Source organism: Physeter macrocephalus, chromosome 5 (genome assembly GCF_002837175.3).
Source record: "Physeter macrocephalus isolate SW-GA chromosome 5, ASM283717v5, whole genome shotgun sequence".
Taxonomy (NCBI): Eukaryota; Metazoa; Chordata; class Mammalia; order Artiodactyla; family Physeteridae; genus Physeter; species Physeter macrocephalus.
The window spans coordinates 102,464,514-102,485,362 of record NC_041218.1 but is presented as its reverse complement, the minus strand read 5'-3'; the positions used below and the strand labels follow the sequence as shown (position 1 = coordinate 102,485,362).

Genomic DNA, 20,849 nt, shown 5'->3' with positions numbered 1-20,849 from the left:
TTTTCCATAGTGGCTGCACCAACTTATATTCCCACCAACAGCGCAGTTTCCCTTTGCTCCACATCCTTGCTAACTTTTTGATGTTAGCCACTCTGACAGGTGTGAGGTGATATCTCGGTGTGACTTTGATCTGCATTTCCCCGGTGATCAGTGATGCTGAGCATCTTTTCACGTGCCTACTGGCCATCTGGATGGCCGTCTTCTGGATGGCCGTCTTCTGGATGGCCGTCTTCTGGATGGCCGTCTTCTCTGGAACTATGTCTATTCAGGTCTGCTGCCCATTTTTTAATGAGGCTGTTTGGTTTGTTGTTGTTGAGTTGCAGGAGTTCTTTATATATTTTGGAGATTTAACCCCTTATATATGATTTGCAACTATTTTCTCCCATTCAGAAGGTTCCCTTTTTGTTTTGATGATGGTTTCCTTCCCTGTTAAAAGCTTTCTAGTTTGATGCAGTCCCATTTGTTTATTTTTGCTTTTGTTTCCTTTGCCTTAGGAGACAGATCCAAAGAAATATTGCTATGCTTTATGTCAAAGAGTGTCCTGCTTTATGTTCTCTCCTAGGAGTTTTATGTTTCACGGCTTACGTTTAGGTCTTTAATCCATTTTGAGTCTATTTTTGTATATGGTATGAGAAAATATTCTAATTTCATTCTTTTACATGTAGCTGTCTAGTTTTCCCAGCACCACTTACTGAAGAGACTGTGTTTTCCCCATTGTATATTCTTACGGCAGAAGTATTTTTAAGGATGGGAAATGCTTGAGCACGTTCATAGAGTTAGGGACAGAAATACAGGAAAGAGAGAGGATTTCTACAGAGAATATAAGCTCAATGATGGCAGGGACCTTATAAGCCTGGTTCAACATTTGAACCCCACTGTCTGCTACAAAGAGCCTGGTACACAGGAGGGCACCCAGCACGTTCCCCGCGTGGGAAGGAGGACCGGGCGCTCACACAGGCAGCCTCTGTGCTGCGTGCCACTGGGGGTCGGTGACTTGGGCAGGCAGATTCCAAAGTCCTCAAAGAAGAGATGCTCACAGACAGTAGCAAAATGTGACAAAGAGCGGCAGAGCCAACTGGTATGGGATTCAAAGTAGCCGGGGCTGTGCGGATAAAGAAGTGATGGGCAAAAGCCAGGGGGACACCAGCACCATCTCCCTAACTTAGCGCGGGCGGAACGCGGGGGAAAAGAACTAGCCCTTCAATTCTGAAGGCTTACGGTAGATGGTTTAGTTAGAGAAAGAAAAGACAGAGCGTCTGTGAAGAAGCTGGAGTTCGAGGAAGACTGTTTCTCCAGGAGACAGAAGGAAAGGACCAGGAGAAGTGGGTAAAGCGACTGCAGCCACACCGCTGCCCCGCTGTTCCCGCAGGTGTTAAGCGTCTGTAACGGCCATCTGCACTGCATCTCTAGCCTATGTGGAGGGCGCAGTGGGGGCAGCAAGGGTATTGGTATTTCATCCGCTTTCCTGAAGACACCGAGGCTCAGGAAGACAAAACTGGCCAAGGTCACACAGCTACCGTATGGAGGCACTGGAATTTGAACCCAGTAGTGTGCTGGAAAGCCCAGGCTCTTTCCACTATGACATGTGTCTCACAACGGGGTGATGAAACGGGGGAAGAAATTCCGGCTAAAGAGGGATGGGCACAACCAGAGAAGGCGGCTGCTGACGTGATGGGCCCCACGCTGAGCACCGTGGGGGACCACGTGCTTGGCTGAGGGCTGTCGCGACCCAGGCTCCCCGCTCCACCACCCGCCCCGGGCTGCACCCTTCACCCGGCCGCAGCCTCCTCCTCCAGAGACGCGAAGTCACTCCGCGCCGTGCAGCCACCGTCTCTTCCTCCTTGAGAGTCTCTGTGCGCTCTGAGAGGGAGCCCTAGATTCAGCAAAGATGAGTCGACTGACGAGAGCCCCACCCGAGCAGACACACGGTTTAATTCAGTTTCCCAAGATTTTTGTATTTATGATCATTAAACATGATCCAATGTAATTTTACTTTGGTTACACTAGTTTTACAAGTTACACTAGCTTTACAAAACAAATTAGGTAGATTTCCATAATTTTCTATACTTGTAGTAATTCATAAGCATTGACATGAACTGTTTCTTAAAAGTTTCAAAGATACCATCTGCCAAAGGAGGGCCTGGCCGCCAAGCTTTCTTAACTGGCCAGTAAGTGATGAGGAGATAATGCATCTTGGGATGCAGAAGAATCTGGCTGGCCACAGAGAACGGAGTGGGAACGCAGGAGAGCCGATGGCCACCTGAGAAAGACCGAGTGGCCTGCCAGCAATGGGTCCGCCGGGTCCCAGAGCCCTCCTGTCTGATTCCATCCGCTCCCTGCGCCTTTACAATCAGCCCAGCTCAGAGCTAGTGTTCTCTTCCTCCACACGCTGCCTGTGTTCTCACGGTTTAATCAGAGCCCAGGCGCTACACCCACCTCCTCCAGCCAGGCTGCTTCTCAAGGTGTAGGCAGGTTTCTCAAACACATTCCAGCAGACACGGAGCCCAGCCCTCCACCCGTGACTCGAATGTCCTGTATTCATTCCCCTCCATGTCACCACAGCCACCAGTTCACTCACAGGACAATAAGCTGAGTTCCCTTACGAGGGATAAAAGGCCCTCCGTCATCAGGTTCTTACCTATTTCGAAGTCTCATTTCTCACCGTCCTGCCTCATTCTTTACCTCCCAACAACAACCCGATTGCCTGCATCCTGCTCACCTCTCCCTAACCCTCCCCATCTTCACACCACCCCTCCGCAGCCTCTCATCGGGTCAATTCCCATTTATCGCTCAAGTCTCAAATCAGAATCACAGCTCACTGACTATCACCCCCATCCTAGCTGGATTAGCTGCCCTGTCCTCTTAGCACCCAGAACAAAATCTACATATCGGCACCACAGTGCAGTAGAATACTTTGAGTCTCTGCACATGAGAACTGCTGCCCTTGAGGACAGAAGCATTTGAAGGGATGACCCCAACGCCCTGTCACAAGTGACGGGGGGGTCTGGGGCTGTGATCTCTGTACCAGCGGTGTGCTGCAGGCGTGTCTGGAACATTCACGCAGCGTGGTCACTCACACGAGAGGATAATGAGAAACAGTGGCAAATGGGTCCAATTTAATTGGTATTTTTATGTTAACAGTCACAACTCACGGATATTGCTGGGAACTGGAAGGATGGGATTAAAACATCTGAGCACCTCAGAATATTAAAGAAATAGAACAGATAGGAGGTGGGTAAATTAGGTACCTGTCAAGAACATAAACCCTGAGGTGAACAAACACAGGGATGGAACTTGCTAGAAAGACTGGTTGAGGGCACAGACAACAGGAACGGAGGCTGCACCCTCGTGGTGAGCGTGACGGCTACCCGGGCTAGATGGGGCACCAGCTGGCACAGAGGACCAGGGGGTCCCAGACGTTCAATACGCTTGCTCATCTGGCTAAAGCAGAGCTCTTGACAAGACACTGACCTGGCTGAGCATTCAAGCTCCCACAGAGAAGAGAAACGGAGAGGAGACACACTCGGTTCTGACTCATTCGGGGAGGCGGAGGGAAGAAGACATCATGGCATGTGTGAAAACCGCAGACAGGGAAGGCCAGGCAAGAACGGGTATGTGCCACAGACTTGAGAGAGATCATTTCAAAAATGTCCCCCCAGGGCTTCCCTGGTGGCGCAGTGGTTGAGAGTCCGCCTGACGATTCAGGAGACGTGGGTTCGTGCCCCGGTCCGGGAGGATCCCACATGCCGCGGGGCGGCTGGGCCCGTGAGCCATGGCCGCTGAGCCTGCGCGTCCGGAGCCTGTGCTCCGCAACGGGAGATACATACCACGGCAGTGAGAGGCCTGCGTACCGCAAAAAAAAAAAAAAAGAAATGTCCCCCCATAGCTACACATGATTGAATGGCAAATGACTCTGGAGTCCAAAGCATTTTGAAATCATAATCAATCAATGGAACAGGATAGAAAGTCCAGAAATAAACCCACACACCTATGGTCAATTAATCTACAACAAAGGAGGCAAGAACATACAATGGAGAAAAGACAATCTCTTCAATAAGTGGTTCTGGGAAAACTGGACAGCTACATGTAAAAGAATGAAATTAAAACATTCTTTCACACCATACACAAAAATAAACTCCAAGTGGATTAAAGACCTAAATGTAAGGCTGGATACTATACAACTCTTAGAGGAAAACATAGGCAGAACACTCTTTGACATAAATCGAAGCAAGATCTTTTTCAATCCACCTCCTAGAGTAATGAAAATAAAAACAAAAATAAACAAATGGGATCTAATTAAACGTAAAAGCTATTGCACAGCAAAGGAAATCATAATCAAAATGAAAAGACAACTTTCAGAATGGGAGAAAATATTTGCAAACGAAGCAACTGACAAGGGATTGACCTCTAAAATATACAAACAGCTCATGCAGCTCAATATCAAAAAAACCCAACAACTCAATCAAAAAGGTGGAAGATCTAAACAGACATTTCTCCAAAGAAGACATACAGGTGACCAAGAAGCACATGAAAAGATGCTCAGCGTCACTAATTATTAGAAAAATGCAAATCAAAACTACAATGAGGTAATACCCCGTATCAGTCAGAATGGCCATCATCAAAAAATCTGCAAACAAGAAATGCTGGAGAGGGTGTGGAGAAAGGAACCCTCCTACACTGCTGGTGGGAATGTAAATTGGTGCAGCCACTATGGAGAACAGTACGGAGGTTCCTTACAAAACTAAAAATAGAACTACCATATGACCCAGAAATCCCACTCCTGGGCATTTACCTGGAGAAAACCATAATTCGAAAAGATAGATGCACCCCAATGTTCATTGCAGCACTGTTAACAATAGCCAGGATATGGAAGCAACCTAAATGTACATCAACAGAGGAATGGATAAAGAAGCAGTGGTACATGTATATGATGGAATATTACTCAACCATAAAAAAGGAATGAAATAATGCCATTTGTAGCAACATGGAGGCACCCAGGGATTGTCATACTGAGTGAAGTAAGTCAGACAGAGAAAGACAAATATCATATGATATCGCTGATATGTGGAATCTAAAAAAAGTGTACAAATGGGCTTATGTACAAAAATAGAAATAGAGTTACAGATGTAGAAAACAAACTTATGGTTACCAGGGGGTAAGGGTGGGAGGGATAAATTGGGAGATTGGGATTGACATGTACACACTACTATATATAAAATAGATAACTAATAAGGGCCTACTGTACATATAGCACAGGGAACTCTACTCAATACTCTGTAATGACCTATATGGGAAAAGAATCTAAAAAAGGTGGATATATGTATATGTATAACTGATTAACTTTACTGTACACTTGAAACTAACACAACATTGTAAATCAACTATACTCCCAATAAAAATTTTTTTAAATAATAAAATTATAATTTCAACTCCATAATCGCAAATAAGCAGGGTGATAACAAAAATTTCAAAGGTCCCAAACCAAGCCAATGTGACTGATCCTACACAACAAAATTGAAAGTGGGAATATCCTCAGAAACAAACACAGAATGGAATCAGGTAAAATAAAGCCCAACAGAGCTGAAGCTTGGTACAGACTCTGAACCTTTTAAGTATATGCATGGGGGGTTAAAGAAGATTCAGAAACAAAGCAAATGGGCAAGAGAAAGACCTCCAATCTTTTTTTTTTTTTTGTGGTATGCGGGCCTCCCTCTGCCGTGGCCTCTCCCATTGCGGAGCACAGGCTCCGGACGCGCAGGCTCAGCGGCCATGGAGCACAGGCTCCGGACGCGCAGGCCCAATGGCCGTGGCTCACGGGCCCAGCTGCTCTGCGGCGTGTGGGATCCTCCCGGACCGGGGCACGAACCCGTGTCCCCTGCATCGGCAGGCAGACTCCCAACCACTGCGCCACCAGGGAAGCCCCAAGACCTCCAGTCTTATTCTCTGTCAAAACGAATGATTTGCAAACTGAAACAGAGATTGAAAAATGAGTGAGAGAAAATGAAACTGCGAGATAAGTCAGAACTGACTGGGCTTTGGGGAGAGCATTCAGATGGCCTGACTGACACAGATTTAGAGGAGTCTTCTTTCATTTCCAAGTAGGTGCTGATGATTAATTTGCTCACTTATAGATTTATTAAAACTACAAGTTTTAGTAATATTAGTAGCAGCAACTACTGCCATTCACTCAGTGTTGTCTCGGGCCATGTGTTAAGCACTGTATTGGATCAACTCATATGCAATCACCCTAAGACAGTCTTATCTCTACCTCACAGTTCAGGTGCTTGAGGCTCAGAGAAACGGAGTCACTTTTCCAGATGTGCTACGTAGACGTGAGGTTAGAAATAGAACCCAGGGACTTCCCTGGTGGTCCAGTGGTTAAGACTCCGCGCTCCCAATGCAGGGGACCCAGGTTCGATCCCTGGTCAGGGCACTCAATGTTGTCTCGGGCCATGTGTTAAGCACTGTATTGGATCAACTCATATGCAATCACCCTAAGACAGTATTATCTCTACCTCACAGTTCAGGTGCTTGAGGCTCAGAGAAACGGAGTCACTTTTCCAGATGTGCTACGTAGACGTGAGGTTAGAAATAGAACCCAGGGACTTCCCTGGTGGTCCAGTGGTTAAGACTCCGCGCTCCCAATGCAGGGGACCCAGGTTCGATCCCTGGTCAGGGAACTAGATCCCACATGCCTCAACTAAGACCCAGCACAGCCTAAGTAAATAAATAAACATTTCTTTTTAAAAAAAGAAAAGAAATGGAACCCAGAGTGTCTCACTCCAGACCCCAAGGTCTGTGATTTCTGCTCTTGCAAACTTCTTCAGATTTTCTCTGTAGTGTACAATTTGATAATTTATTTTAAATACTCCATTCATTTTTATATTTTGATCAGATTAATAATAATGCATTGACACTTGACAGTTTCCATCATACTTCCCTCTTAATTCTGAGTTTCTGTTTCATATACTTTGAAGTTATTAATGATTCAAGTTATATCCTCATTATCCAAAGTTATTTTTATCAGTATTAAAAAGATATCCATATATATATATATATATATGTCAGGAAAATCATGGATTATTTCTTAAAAGATACACAAAAGACTGGTCATACTAGTCAAAAGACTGGTCATACTAGTCAGCCTGAGGAAGGGAGCCAAAGCCCTGACCCTTCGTGTTTCCTTTTTTTTTTTTTTTTTTTTTTTTTTTTTTTGCGGTACGCGGGCCTCCCACTGTTGTGGCCTCTCCCGTTGCGGAGCACAGGCTCCGGCGGACGCGCAACCACTGCGCCACCAGGGAAGCCCCTTCGTGTTTCCTTTTGCAAGGACTACCCATCACAAAGACGGCCCTTCTTTTACTGCTTCTTTGGGAGGAGGGGGAGGAAGGGAGTTGAAAGGTGTGTCTGTATTAGGTATCTGGCCTTTCAGGCTGACCTGTCAGGTCTGTAGAGATTATACAGCTGAAACTCTGCCAACACACACATGAACACTGGGGCCCTCACATCCCACAAGCAAAGGCAGGCACAGCTTGTCCTCACAACTGTGTGTGTTTCGGCCTGATTTGGAGGGTAATTAAACTGCCAAAACACACTTCCTGCTATTTCCGTTTTCCTGCAGTTGGGGCATCATTTATTCAGGCCACTACCGTCACTGCAGGCTGACAGATTTAGTATAGGACTGGGACGCCAGAACAGTCAGAACACCATCAACAAACTCACCATAAGTGCACTGATGAGAAGGAATAAAAATGTATCTCCCAATGGGAATACTCCATCTACGTCTATTTTATTTATTTAAAAAAAAAATCAGTATTAGTCACATGAAAGGAAACCATTTTTAAAGACACTTAAAATCATGTTAACATCTCAGATGTCACTGCCGACTGTTCTTTCCAGTCTCTGTGCACCTGTGTGATCACACAGTCGGACTCACGACCGCGCTGTGACACAGCAGCCCTCCCCTTCCCTAAATACAGCTTCACACGCGTCCTGCCACAGTTACACGGCCTTGACCTTGACTATCAACTTGAGTGCCACATAATACGTCATAAAGAAGAGAGACCATAATGTCATCATCTTTTCCTTTGTGGCCCCGAACCCCCTCCCCACACTCAGCCTCAGGTGCACAAGTTTAGTGAGGCCCTGCTCAGAGAGCCCTGAAATCCAGCCCCACCCTCCTCCAGACTCACAGCTCTGCTGTAGCCAAGGTTTTATATTCTTCCGCCAGTTACACGGCCTTGACCTTGACTATCAACTTGAGTGCCACACAATACGTCATAAAGAAGAGAGACCATAATGTCATCATCTTTTCCTTTGTGGCCCCGAACCCCCTCCCCACACTCAGCCTCAGGTGCACAAGTTTAGTGAGGCCCTGCTCAGAGAGCCCTGAAATCCAGCCCCACCCTCCTCCAGACTCACAGCTCTGCTGTAGCCAAGGTTTTATATTCTTCCCCCTGTTCTAAAAGTTCTCCAGTTTTATTGAGCTGTAGCTGACATATAACAGTGTATGGCACGACGGTTTGATACACACGCACGTCGTGAAATAATCACCACAGTGAGCTATCATCCACCACCACATAGTTGCACATAGTTGCACATTTTTTCCCTTGTGATGAGAGCTTTTAAGATCTGCTCTCTTACCAGCTTTCAAATATAAATAGTTACCTGTGGTCACCATGCTGTATATGACATCCCCAGGACTCATGTATCTTATAACTGGAAGTTTGACCCCTTAGCACCCACTGTCCCTTCACCAATCCCCCCCTTTCTACAAGTTTTTTTTTTTTTTTTTGCGGTACGCGGGCCCCTCACTGTCGTGGCCTCTCCCGTTGCGGAGCACAGGCTCCGGACGCGCAGGCTCAGCGGCCACGGCTCACGGGCCCAGCCGCTCCGCGGCACGTGGGATCCTCCCGGACCGGGGCGCGAACCCGGTTCCCCTGCATCGGCAGGGGGACTCTCGACCGCTGCGCCACCAGGGAAGCCCTCTACAAGTTCTTGAAGGGCAGTGAGCACGTGTCCCTCACAGCCTCCTAGCGCATGGACACAGTGCTGCTGCCGGTCAGCCACTGTTTTCTGAATGAACAAAGTCTGTCCTTCCTCTCTACCGAGGAGGGCATAGCCAGGGCCCTGCCAGCGCTGTGTCGGGGAGGACTGGGGAGGCTGAGGCGCTTAGGGAGCTCTGACTGTCTCTAGTTACTCTGGCCACCGCTGGACATAAAGACTCTAATCGAGACTGCTTTTCTTCATATACTTTCCTTTTGCCGATAAGATGCAGAGGCTCCGAAGAGACAGTGCCCACCCCAGGGCCCACAGACCTCAGGCCTCCGGACTCCCCGTCCAGGTGCCTCTCCTCGGTCCCCAGACCAGCCTCTCCGCACTCCCCATGCCGGTGCTTCCCGGCACAGGCCCGAGGGAGCTGGATCTCAGCCACGGCCTTGGACCGGCAGCTTCAGCCCTTGTTTCTTTTGGTTCCTGGGCAGGCTTGGAGCCCCACCTCTGAACCTCAGCCTCCCTGCCTACTTGGCTGGTCTCTTCCCCCGAGTCCTGCTGCAACCCACACCAGTGCCCTAGAACCTTGATGCTGCCACGTACCCCACCCAGTTTTGAGCATCTTCGTAACGTGCAGGTCTCTGCTCTTCTGCACTCAGCCTTGCTGGGCTGGGGAGCTGGTCCCGGCTGGACACCACTGCGTGCCCCTCTGCATACCGGGCTCCAGTGCTGCCCTTCCCCAGCCCTCCAGGGCAAGAGTACTGATTCTTTAAAACCTGCCCTTTCTTCTTCATGAATAAGCAAAACTCACCCGAATCCACTTCCCAGACCCCAGATCAGCAGTAGCGGGAAAACGGAGCCACCTGGCAGGTGGGCGAGCGCTGCCCGCGATTCGCAGGGATCGTCTCTCCCTCCGCGCCAGCCAGGCTCCTCCCGGGCCCGAAGACCTAGCACGGAGGGTCAGCGCACCCCGTTCCCTTCCCAGACTGCCTGGCCCCCGGCCTGCCCTTATACACACACACACACACACACACACACACACAGCCCATGGGCACAGGCCTGAGCACTACAGGGTCTCAGCAAGCAGCCGCAGGGGCGTGAATCCCACCCACAGAAAGAGGCGGGTCTCCAGGCCGAAATCACGGAGAAACCAATAGACCCTCTTTTTCTTCATTATTACTAATTCTAAAAAATCAAAGTAATTAAATTCTTCCCAAGCATAGTGCTGTTAATTAATGACACAGCCCTGGATTTTGTGGTGAAATTACGTATACGCCCATGGAACAAAGCAAGCCTTCATACGATGCTCTGGTGTGTTCGGACACTGACCATTTCATGCTTCACAGGCCTGGAAGAAGTGTACAAATGGAGGAGGATGGTAAATTAAGCAGCAGCTGTGACTCCCTGCAGAGAGCTGAGGATACCCACGTCAGAGTCTCCCAACAGAAGGTGAGCGGGCTCTTTTTCACAGGCCCCACTGGTTGACTGCATTAGGAGAGGGCTTGGAAGAAAATGAACAGCCCCCATTTCTCTGAACGCCCCCAACCGCAGGGTAGGACCGAATCGGGTCAAACCACACTACCCTAGTCGTGGGAGAACCCCCAGTCTCCACTGTCCACAGAGAGGCTCAATATTGTGGATGTGGCATCTCTGCTGCCCTAGATGCCTACAACAGTGCCTGCCGCTGATGCCATAGCTGTGGGACTGACAGCAGCTGCTTGGACTCTGCAGCTCAGGAGTCTCGGTGGGCAGGCATGTGAAAGGCAGGCAGCAAAGGAAGACACAGGAGCCTCGCTGGCTGCTCCTCAGTCCCCCACCCCTCATGCCCTCACTTCCACTTAGATAGACTTACAAACTCTCCTGCCCCTTCCATCCATACAACAGATTGAGTTTCCCACTTACATGGATGGCTTCCCAGCATCCTGAACTTTTTCCACATATGTCTCATCATGGTTGGTGACTGTACAGTAACTTGTGCAATGACACAGTGCTCCAACACACGGTTGTGCAAACCATGCAATGCACAAGGGGGTGAGTGAGGGCTGGAACCCAGGCTGCATTCCAGTGTCCCAAGTACCTGCAGCACCTTAGCAGGTGTGAAATATGGGTCGAGTGATGCTCCAAGTGTGGCCATGGTAAATCCCTACCCCAGGTTTACCGTTCACTCAGCTGGCAGATGTAAGTCTGCTTGGTGCTTGAGATGGAGTCCTGCGAAAGCACTCAGCCCAGTGGGGAACCCAAAATATACGTAGGGATTAAAACTCACCATGATATACAGAAAATCCTAAAGACTCCACCAAAAAAACTATTAGAAATAGTAGACAAATACAGTAAAGTGGCAGGGTACAAAATCAATACTCAAAAATCTGTTGTTTCTATACACTAGCAATGAGCTCACAGAAAGAGAAACTAAGAAAACAATCCCATTTATAATTACAACAAAAAGAATAAAATACCTAGGAATAAATTTAACCAAGAAGGTGAAAGGCCTATACACTGAAACACTGTAAGACATTGATGGAAGAAATTGAAGATGACACAAAGAAATTGCAAGGTATTCCATACTCACGGATTAGAAGAATAACATTGTTAAAATGTCCATATTACCTACAGCAATCTTCAGATTCGATGCAATCACTACCAGAATCCCAATGACATTATTTTCACAGAAAAAGAAAAAAAAATTCTAAAATTTATATGGAACCACAAAGACCCCAAATAGCCAAAGCAATCCTGAGAAAAAAAGAACAAACCTGGAGGTATCACACCCCTTGATTTCAAATGATACCACAAAGCTATAGTAATCAAAACAGCATGGTACTGGCAGAAAAACAGACACACAGATCAATGGTACAGAACTGAGAGCTCAGAAATAAATTAACACATACATGAAGAACTAATTTACAAGAAAAGAGCAAAAAACATACAATGAAGAAAGAACAGTTTCTTCAACAAATGGAGCTGGGAAAACTGAACAGTCACAAGGAAAAGAATCAGACTAGACCACTATCATATACCACACATAAAAATTTACTCAGTATGGATTAAAGACTTGATTGTAAGACCTGAAAACATAAAACTTCTAGAAAAAAATATAGACAGTAAGCTCTTTGTCATTGGTCTTAGCAGTATCTTTCTGGACATGTCTCCTCAGGCAAGGGAAACAAAAGCAAAGATAAACAAATGGACTATGTCATAGTAGTAGTAGTCTTTGCACAGCGAAGGAAACCATCATCAAAACAAAAAGGCAACCTTCTGACTGGGAGAAAATATTTGCAAATCATATATCTGATAAGGGGTTAATATCCAAAGTATATAAAGAACTCATACAACTCAACAACAACGACAAACCTGATTAAAAAATAGGCAGAGGATCTGAACAGACATTTTCCCGAAGAAGACATCAGATGACCAACAGATACAAGAAAAGATGCTCAACACCACTAATCGCCAGGGAAATGACAATTAAAAACCACAATGAGCTATCACCTCACATCTGTCAGAGTGGCTAGTACCAAAAAGATAAGAAATAACAAGCGTTGGCAAGGATGTGGAGAAAACAGAACTCTTGTGCACTATCATTAGGAATGTAAATTGGTGCACCCACTGTGGAAAACAGTATGGAAGCTCCTCAAAAATTAAGATAGAACCACTGTATGATCCAGCAGTCCCACTTCTGGGTATTTTTCCAAAGAATATGAAAACACTCATTTGAAAAGATACACGCACCCCAATGTTCATAGCAGCATTATTCACAAGAGCCAAGATAAGAAGCAACCTAAGTGTCCATCACTGGGTGAATGAATAAAGAAGATGTGATCTATATACACAATGGAATATTACTCAGCCGTAAACAAAGAACGAAATCCTAGCATTTGTGACAACATGGATGGCTCTAGAGGGCATTATGCTAAGTGAAAGTCAGACAGACAAATATAATTATATGAGTCCACTCATATTTGGAATATAAAAAACAAAATAAATGAACAAGCCAAAACAAACACGTAGATATAGAGAAGAGAGTAGTGGTTATGGGGGTGGGGGGAAGGGGGGAAGGAAGGGCAGGTAAAATGTGTAAAGGGGATCAACTGTATGGTGATGGATGGAATGTAAACTTTTGGTTGTAAGGACACTGTAGGGTATACAGCAATAGAAATAGGAAGTTGTACACGTGAAACATATAATGTTATAAACTGATGTTACCTCAATAAAAAAATCAACAACAACAACAAAAATCACCATAATAAACGCAGTTAAAGTACCTGGCAGAGAGAATCCAGGAGAGAAAGAGAATGAAAGGAAATGGCCTGGGACGAAGGGAGGGCATGGGCTAGGCCCGGTGAGGTGGCAGAGCTTGGGGAGCAGGCTGCTCACACGGGGCACAGGAGGGGCAAGGACGGGGTTCTGGGTCCTTGGCTAAGGAGTCTGGACTTGCTGGGAGCAAAGTGACACGGCAGAGACCCTTAAGCAGGAGAACAACGTGACCTAGGTGCTTTTTTTTTTTTCCCCAGAGAACTTTCTGGTGGCAACATGGAAGACAGAGAAGAACTGGCAGAGAGACAAGTGACTGGGAAAACTTTTAGCAGGCATTGCTCAGGGGTGACTAAGAGTCTGAAGTGAGGCTTGTAGGATTGATGACCTATTTACTATAAGGGGGCTGAGGATTCCAGTTAGAAAGATGTGTGCACTGGGATGAAGAAGAGAGGCGGGGGTGAGGGAGAGAGGGTGACAGGGGATGCAGGGCGTTCTTGTTTCAAAATATTGAGAGGCTGCAGACGTTCAGCAGGAGCTGTACGCAGGCAGCTCAGCGCCCGGGCCCCAGCCCAGGCCTGACGCCGTGGGCCAAGCACACGCGGCATCTTGCATCTGTGGCCACACGGGACACTAAAAATCCATGTCATGAAGACGGAAGGAAAAGGAATTCATTAGTCTTTTACCCATTTCTCTGATCCACTGTCTGCTTCTTGAAAAAAAAAAAAAAAAATCAAAGGACTGAAAACTCAAGACTAAGCCAGATAAAATCTGGGTTTGGCCTCCCATTGTAACTGAAAATTTTCACTTTGCCCTATGCTGGAGCATAGATTTGAAGTTATTCAAATCTTTCCAAATATGAAAGAATAAAAATCCACTTATGCATGAAAAGTGGTACTAGCCCTGAGAGAAAGTTTAAGCTACAGCAACCTTGGAACTGTTGTGGAAAATACATATTCAGATTTTTAGCAACGTTTTAAAAAATAATAAAAGAAAACCCGGCGGAGTGTTTGGTGGAATAAAACTATAAAAAACAGACCAGCAAATGCCCATCTCTGCATCTCTGTGTCTAAAGGGCAGATGAGAGAGAGCTCATCCCACACTCAATCCCCCAACTTCTTTCTTTTTTCTTTGAGGTATGGTCGACATGCAAAAAGGTGAACATATTTAACATCTACAACTTGATGAGTTTAGAAATACATATACACCGTGAAGCCATCACCACAATATATGCCATAAACCTATCCATCACCTCCAAGCATTTCCTCCTGCCCTCTGAATTTGTGATGACACAACATAAGACCTCCACTCAGCAAATTTGTGAGTATACGACACAGTGTTACTAACTATAGGTCCCACGCTGTACAGCAGATCTTAGGACTTGTCTTACAGAACTGGAACTCTGTAAAAACTGGAACAGAGCTCTAGATCTCCGACTGTCTCCCTGTGGTGTGTGATGAAGAGAGGGAGCCTGCCCACATTCTCGACGTGGGAAGCATGATGGGGCAGAGTGGCACGCCGAGAGCCACGCAGCCCCCTGGCCCACCACACAGGCCGAAAAACAGGAGCTCAAGGAGCAGTGCCTCCCCAGCCCTGCAGAGTCCCTGGCGCCCCCTGCCCCCAAAGGGAAGGGAAACTTCTCCCATGTAATTTCAAAACAAGGAAAGGGCCCGTATCCCGAGGGAAACTTGAATTCACCCACCACAGTATGTCTAAGGTTTAGGTAGTTAAAGCAGTGTTTTATAAGAATTAGGAAACCACAAATTCTTTTTGACCCTGGGGCACCACTCTGGGAAATGTTCCCTAAATAGGCCAAATGTAACTTGTGCAGACATGTCTATAGCAGCACAATTAATAAGTACTCACAATACTCATAAATGCACAGCAAACGCTTATTGAATGAACGAATGAAAAGCAAAACAAAACAAATGATCAGCAAAGACAGACTATCTAAGCAAATTACCATTTAGTAACATGATTAATATTTAGTCCAGAAGCATTAAGAATGTCACAGACAATACAGTTTCTACATAAAAATTAACACATGAAATAATTTTTATGAAAAAAAGCAAATAATGTGCATATATGGACTGCATAAACATGCATAAAAGATGCACCAATAATTAGGTAGGAATAAGAGGTGACAGACATACAACACAACAGACATTGCACTTATTATCAGCACAAAGGCACAGTAAGGTTGATCATCAGAACTTAAATGAATAAACATGACCTGTTTTTTCTTCCAGCGTATTCCGTGGCAGTGCCCTTTCCAAATGCTGCCAGAGAACATGTAAACTGAAAGGAGGAGAGACAGGGACAGAGGGCTTGGCTCACCTGGAGTGGGGTTCGGGGGCTGCCTGGTGTAGGACACGTTGAACGCCGGCTCCTCGATCAGCGGCGGGGGGTACATGCGCCTCCGGATGAAGAAGCCAGCTCCGCAGCAGAAGAGCACGCCCATCATCAGGAGGAACCTGGGCGAGAGCACAGGGTGAGGCCCCAGGCAGAGGCCCGGGCAGACGGCAGGGCCCCCTGGCTGGTCCTCCCCGACCACCTTCCCCCGGGACGGTCCTGGTGGAGGACACCAGGGAGACACCTGGCTTGCAGAGCTCTGGGTGCCCCTGGATGGAGGCCACTCGTGCTGAGAAGCTCCCGAAGTGAGCTTTCTGCTTCAAAAGCTCCAAATGGCTCCAATGACTTCCAAGGGCTGGTGCGATTACCTTCCCGTGCATGGCTCTGACCTCAACTCAATACTTTAGTCAAGACGGGAGATGCCGGGCTTCCCTGGTGGCGCAGTGGTTGAGAGTCCGCCTGCCAACGCAGGGGATGCGGAAAAAAAAAAAAGACGGGAGATGCCTTTTCAATCCAGTTTGAACACTACTGCTGGTCGTCACTGTCTATTTGCCCCATTTTTCTCTACTGTCAAAGCAAGAAGAGTAAGCACGTGATCCTTTCTAGCAGTTTTCTCTCCATTATTATATGAACATCCATAAAAAAAAATGTTTTTAAGTGCCCTTCCTAGAGCACATCTTAATTATAGAGAAACTATAGGAACAGAGAAAACGCTCACAATCAATAAACAGGCTGTTTTTAAATCTCTAGGTTCTAAGTAGGGCTGAACCTTCGACCACGACCCTACAGTCTGACGGACACAGAGCGGCCTGCTAAGGGTCGGCCTTTGTCCACATCACCTAAGAATTCTCAGATGCATCCCTGGCATCCAGTAAAGAATGAATGAGTGAATGACTCTTTCCGCCTCACATCTGCACTATACCTGTTTTTCTAGACACAGGGGAGTCATTCTGAGAAGGGCCAAGTTGTCTGTTCCACACAGACGTAACTGAGAAACTTGCCCATCTCTAAACTGATAAGATGATGGGACTCACAGACCTCGCAGAACCTCACTCAACCTGCGCACACACTCTTGTGAAGGACGCAGACACAGCAGAGCTGGCCATGTCATGGTCAAAGGCACCTGTCCGCCCGCAAATGAAATTTAAGAAAAGAGTAGACAATAAAGCCTTCAAGAATAATTAACATAATGTTAAGGGTTAAATTAAGTCCATTAGTCAGTCAGTAAGCATTTACCGGACAGCCTTGGAACGCTGAACAGGAAAAAAGATCAGGGGCACCAGACAGGAAATGATTCAGGAAAGGACTGAAACTGTGGCTTTCTGATCTCTCGTCTAATTCTTTGTTCATTCAACAAAATTTTTTTTAAGCATCTGCCATGCTCCCAGCAACTGTCTGTGCATTCCAGGGCGTGAGACAGGTGGGGCCTCCCCCTCACTGAACTTGAGTTCTCATAGGGAAGGGGGACAGTAAACAACAAATTAACAAAAGTGTTTACTTACAACTCTGAGAGCGCTAAGAAAGAAAAGCAAGGATACAACGTAGGTTTGGGGTGGGAGTGGCAGGTAAAATATACATAACACACAATTGTGTCCATCGTTTCAAGGGTACGATTCAATGCAACAAGAGGGTTAACAAGGGTATCTGTCAGAGTGAGGAAGCTTCTTTTCCCTCAAAGCAACATCTGAGCTAAGTCTGAATGATGGAGAAAGAAAGAGGCAAATTGAAGGGAAGGGAAGGAGCTTTCTGGGTGGAAAGAACAGCATAGGTGCTCCCACAGGAAAAGCTGGGCAGGTGAGAGACCCGGAGAGGAGAGCTGTGAGCTGCAGATGGGGAGGGGGTCAGAGGGGTGCAGTCTTGGGGAGCTAGAGGAATCCAAGGTGTGCAAAACAAGGCCCTCTCTGAAGTCAGATGCTGGAATCCAAAGGGAACAGCTTCATTTGGACTCCATAATGATCTTACGTTCAACCCTGGGTCCAACTGTAAACACCTGAGCAGAAAGGTAAAGCACAGGGAGGCTAAATGCACCTGAGGGTTTCCCTCCTCAGTAACACTACTGCTCACTCCCAAGGGACCAGGCTCTCTGGATGAGGAATGCAGAAGCCATACGAGATCTTGGTCTCTTCCATGAGACAAGCCAAAACGTTGGTTACACCGTCAAATGGAATACCTATTTCTTCCTAGACAAATAAAAGTGATACGCACCTGGACTGCTGGAGAGCACACAGGTGCAGGCAGCTAAGGACAAAGTCACGTGGCAGGGGGCCAACTCCCGGCTTAGGGAGCAGCCATCATCAGACTCATTCCTTATCGAAGCAGTAGTCTGAGAGAAACTAACAAGCGTGCGGGGAATGAGCTTCCGGGAACAGGGAGAGCAAGCAGGGTGTCGGTGAGGGAAGGCGTGCCAAGGTAAGAAAGCAGCCCTTGGAAGTGCTGAGTTACAGGATGATTGTTTCCTAGACGTTCTCTTTCACTGCTGAGCAGGTCTGGGGAGCTTCCCTGGGATTAAGAGAGGAAGTTTGTGCCTTTTCTGTCATCAAAAGTAATCTGGGTTCTTCAATTCAATTCGTTTTTTTCAGTCCCTTCCTGCCTCCCCGCCGCAGCACTTGGAACAGCAGTTCTCAGCTCCCAATGCAGGCCCCAGGCAGCAGCGGAGCCCCTGCAGATCCAGGGGCGACCTGCCCCAGCCCCCAGCCCCGCGGGAGCCCTGGCAGCAGGGCAGCACTCACCTGCCAGGCTGCACTCTGTTGCAGTGCGCTTTCCAACTCTACACCTTTTCTAATCCTGGGGATTTCATTAGACTACCCTGGTTAAAGATTACTTAAGATTTTAGAGCTGGCAGGGACTTCTGAAAGCATTCTCCTCCAAAACCTCTTGTGTTATGGTAAGGAGCCCAAATTCCTCCAGAGTCAAGTGGGACCAGGTTGGAGAGCAGCCCTCCTTCCGCTCCATGCCCAGCTCCATCCTGCCAACCTCCTGCCCGCCCCCCAAACCTGCCCCCACGCCAGCTCCCCATCACTCTCTCACCAGGTCCATGCCTACGTCCCTGCCCGTGCAACGTGCTGGACCCTTCGCAAGGAGGGTCCTCTCTGAGACCCGGTCAGAAGCTGTGCAGCTTTCCCCAACTTCTGTGGCGTCAGAGGCTGCACGCTTTGTTTCTAGAACACTGGTTTAAAACTCTCCATGTGTCTAGACACCTGTCTGTTTTAGGAGCCCAGCTGCCGTGGGGCCTTCTCCGTACCAGACACATAACTGAGAGAAGGAACCCATGGGGCAGAAACCAAGTGTCCTCTGACTTCAGCTGGGGCACCTCAGACTTCTGCCTCAAGGTGCTCTCTGGCTGTATCCCCAGTTTAGAAGCTGGTATCTAGGATCAGAATCTCAACTCAAAGAACTCAACCAAACCTTCTGGTATCTGGCACCCCGACCTTGGAGACCTGCCCTCCTTCCACGTCTCTCATGAGGTGCCTCTGTGTAGAGACCCCCTTGGCTCGCTGAGGTGCCCTGACCCTGACAAGTGACGGCGGCCAACAGCTCAGAAGCACCGGCTACCAGCTCAGGGAACGCTTCCAGGGAAGGCCAACAGAAGCTGCTCTAGCAGCCAGGCCCTTAGAGTTCTCCTGGACTTTCAATTTTTCCTCCTTTCTAATAACGTAATGTCTAAACTTTGACAAGTTTTCTCATTTTTAGGAGCATTTCCACAATCTCATCATCATTCGTCTGGTGTTTCAGGCCAACCTGAAGCAGGGCTGATCCCTTTCGGGACCCTCGACCACAAGCCCCCATGGAGGCAAGTTCTGAGGGGGTGCGTGTGTGAAGCCAGGCAAAGCTCTGAAATGCCACCTCCCCTGGTCCTCCTCACCCCAGCTTTGGTACCAGTTCCTTCCACCTTGATAGGTACACAGAGGTGTTAACATTTGGAAAATCTCAGGGTAAAAAGTTCTCCTTCGGGCTTCCCTGGTGGCGCACTGGTTGAGAGTCCGCCTGCCGATGCAGGAGACGGGTTCGTGCCCCGGTCCGGGAGGATCCCACATGCCGCGGAGCGGCTGGGCCCGTGAGCCATGGCCGCTGAGCCTGCGCGTCCGGAGCCTGTGCTCCGCAACGGGAGAGGCCACAACAGTGAGAGGCCCGCGTACCGCAAAAAAAAAAAAAAAAAGTTCTCCTTCTATTATAGAGTTTGAGGCACTAGCAACTAGGAGATGGGGAGAAACCAACACCAGCATGGCACTGCTCAGGGCCCGACGTGACAGGTGAGTCCAGCCCCCAAATGGCCAAAACCCCATCAAGGAGGTGGTGATGGTGAGAATGAAAAGAGGGTCTCCTATTAAAGAAAACGTGGCATGTGGAGTACCCACTTCCTGCTGATTTCCCTAATCAAACATTAGGAACAGTTGTCAGGAGGCAAAGGCAAAATCTCACCAAAAATTCAAGTGTCTGCTGCCACATGCTCAGGAAAGGCCTTAAAGTCTTTAGATGTCAGGAATGTCAGAATCTGAAACCCATGAAGAAGCTTAAATCTTAAAGCTGGCTCCTAATCCTTCACGGGGTTTGCCTCGATGACTGTACCTCTGCAGTGGTGCAGAGGAGAGCGTGGCAGGCACAGGAAATGCTCTTTTGGTTTTAGGCAAATCCTTTCCCACACATACTCTGCCATCTCTGTCATCTGAAGCCTATCTCTTATCTACAGAGTCAAATGAATCTTCAGACAAACCTCCAAACAGGCATCCTCTGAGGATGGCAGCTCACAGGAGGTTCCTCTCCTTAGTGGAAACCCTGCATCCTATCCTTTTAGGACTCAGCTTAACTCCCTCATTCTCTCCCAAGGTACACTCTTACAGACTCCAGACAGCTCTTCCAACTTCCCCCAGTAGAGCTGGAAGATGGGCAAGGATGCAGGCTGTCTGTCTTGAAAGTTAGGACTCAGCTGACACAGTGTGAATACGGAAGATTTCCAGGCAGTGGAAACTTTATAACGAGACATGCTGATTCTCTGACTAACACAGCTGGCCTCAGCTCCATTTCCGAAATTGGTGGAGGAGCCGCTGAAGGTCCAGGCTGCTGCACGGTCCAGCTTCCAAAAGAATAAGTCTTCTTTCCGAGCCACAAGTCTGTGGAAATGGGGACGAGCTTTCTCCAAACTCTGTGGGCAGAAGTGCTTGACATGAAGCCAGCCCCAACGTACCTGCTTTCTTGACTGAGGCCACCCAGAGACCACGGCCTCAGGGGGAGGTGATGTCACCTTGGCTGTGACAAAACTG

General features: G+C 47.7%; 1 protein-coding gene and 1 long non-coding RNA gene across 5 annotated transcripts in view; one reads left to right on the top strand and one right to left on the bottom strand.

The window, feature by feature from the left end:
• Positions 1 to 20,767, top strand: part of LOC114486357 (uncharacterized) — a 26,256-nt gene extending 5,489 nt beyond the window's left edge. The window contains exons 2-4 of one of the 2 annotated variants that reach the window (XR_008617509.1): positions 10,335 to 10,437; positions 14,376 to 14,559; positions 19,324 to 20,767. This is a non-coding gene — a long non-coding RNA (uncharacterized lncRNA). Of the gene's footprint in view, positions 1 to 10,334; positions 10,438 to 13,499; positions 14,560 to 19,323 lie in introns of both variants that reach the window. The other variant, XR_003679997.2, reaches the window with a different exon arrangement.
• Positions 1 to 20,849, bottom strand: part of VOPP1 (VOPP1 WW domain binding protein) — a 115,744-nt gene that overhangs the window by 6,169 nt on the left and 88,726 nt on the right. For all 3 annotated transcript variants that reach the window (XM_024115082.3, XM_024115081.3, XM_055085131.1), the window contains one exon: positions 15,577 to 15,713. In XM_024115082.3, the coding sequence (XP_023970850.1) occupies positions 15,577 to 15,713 (137 nt within the window). The remainder of the gene's footprint in view (positions 1 to 15,576; positions 15,714 to 20,849) is intronic.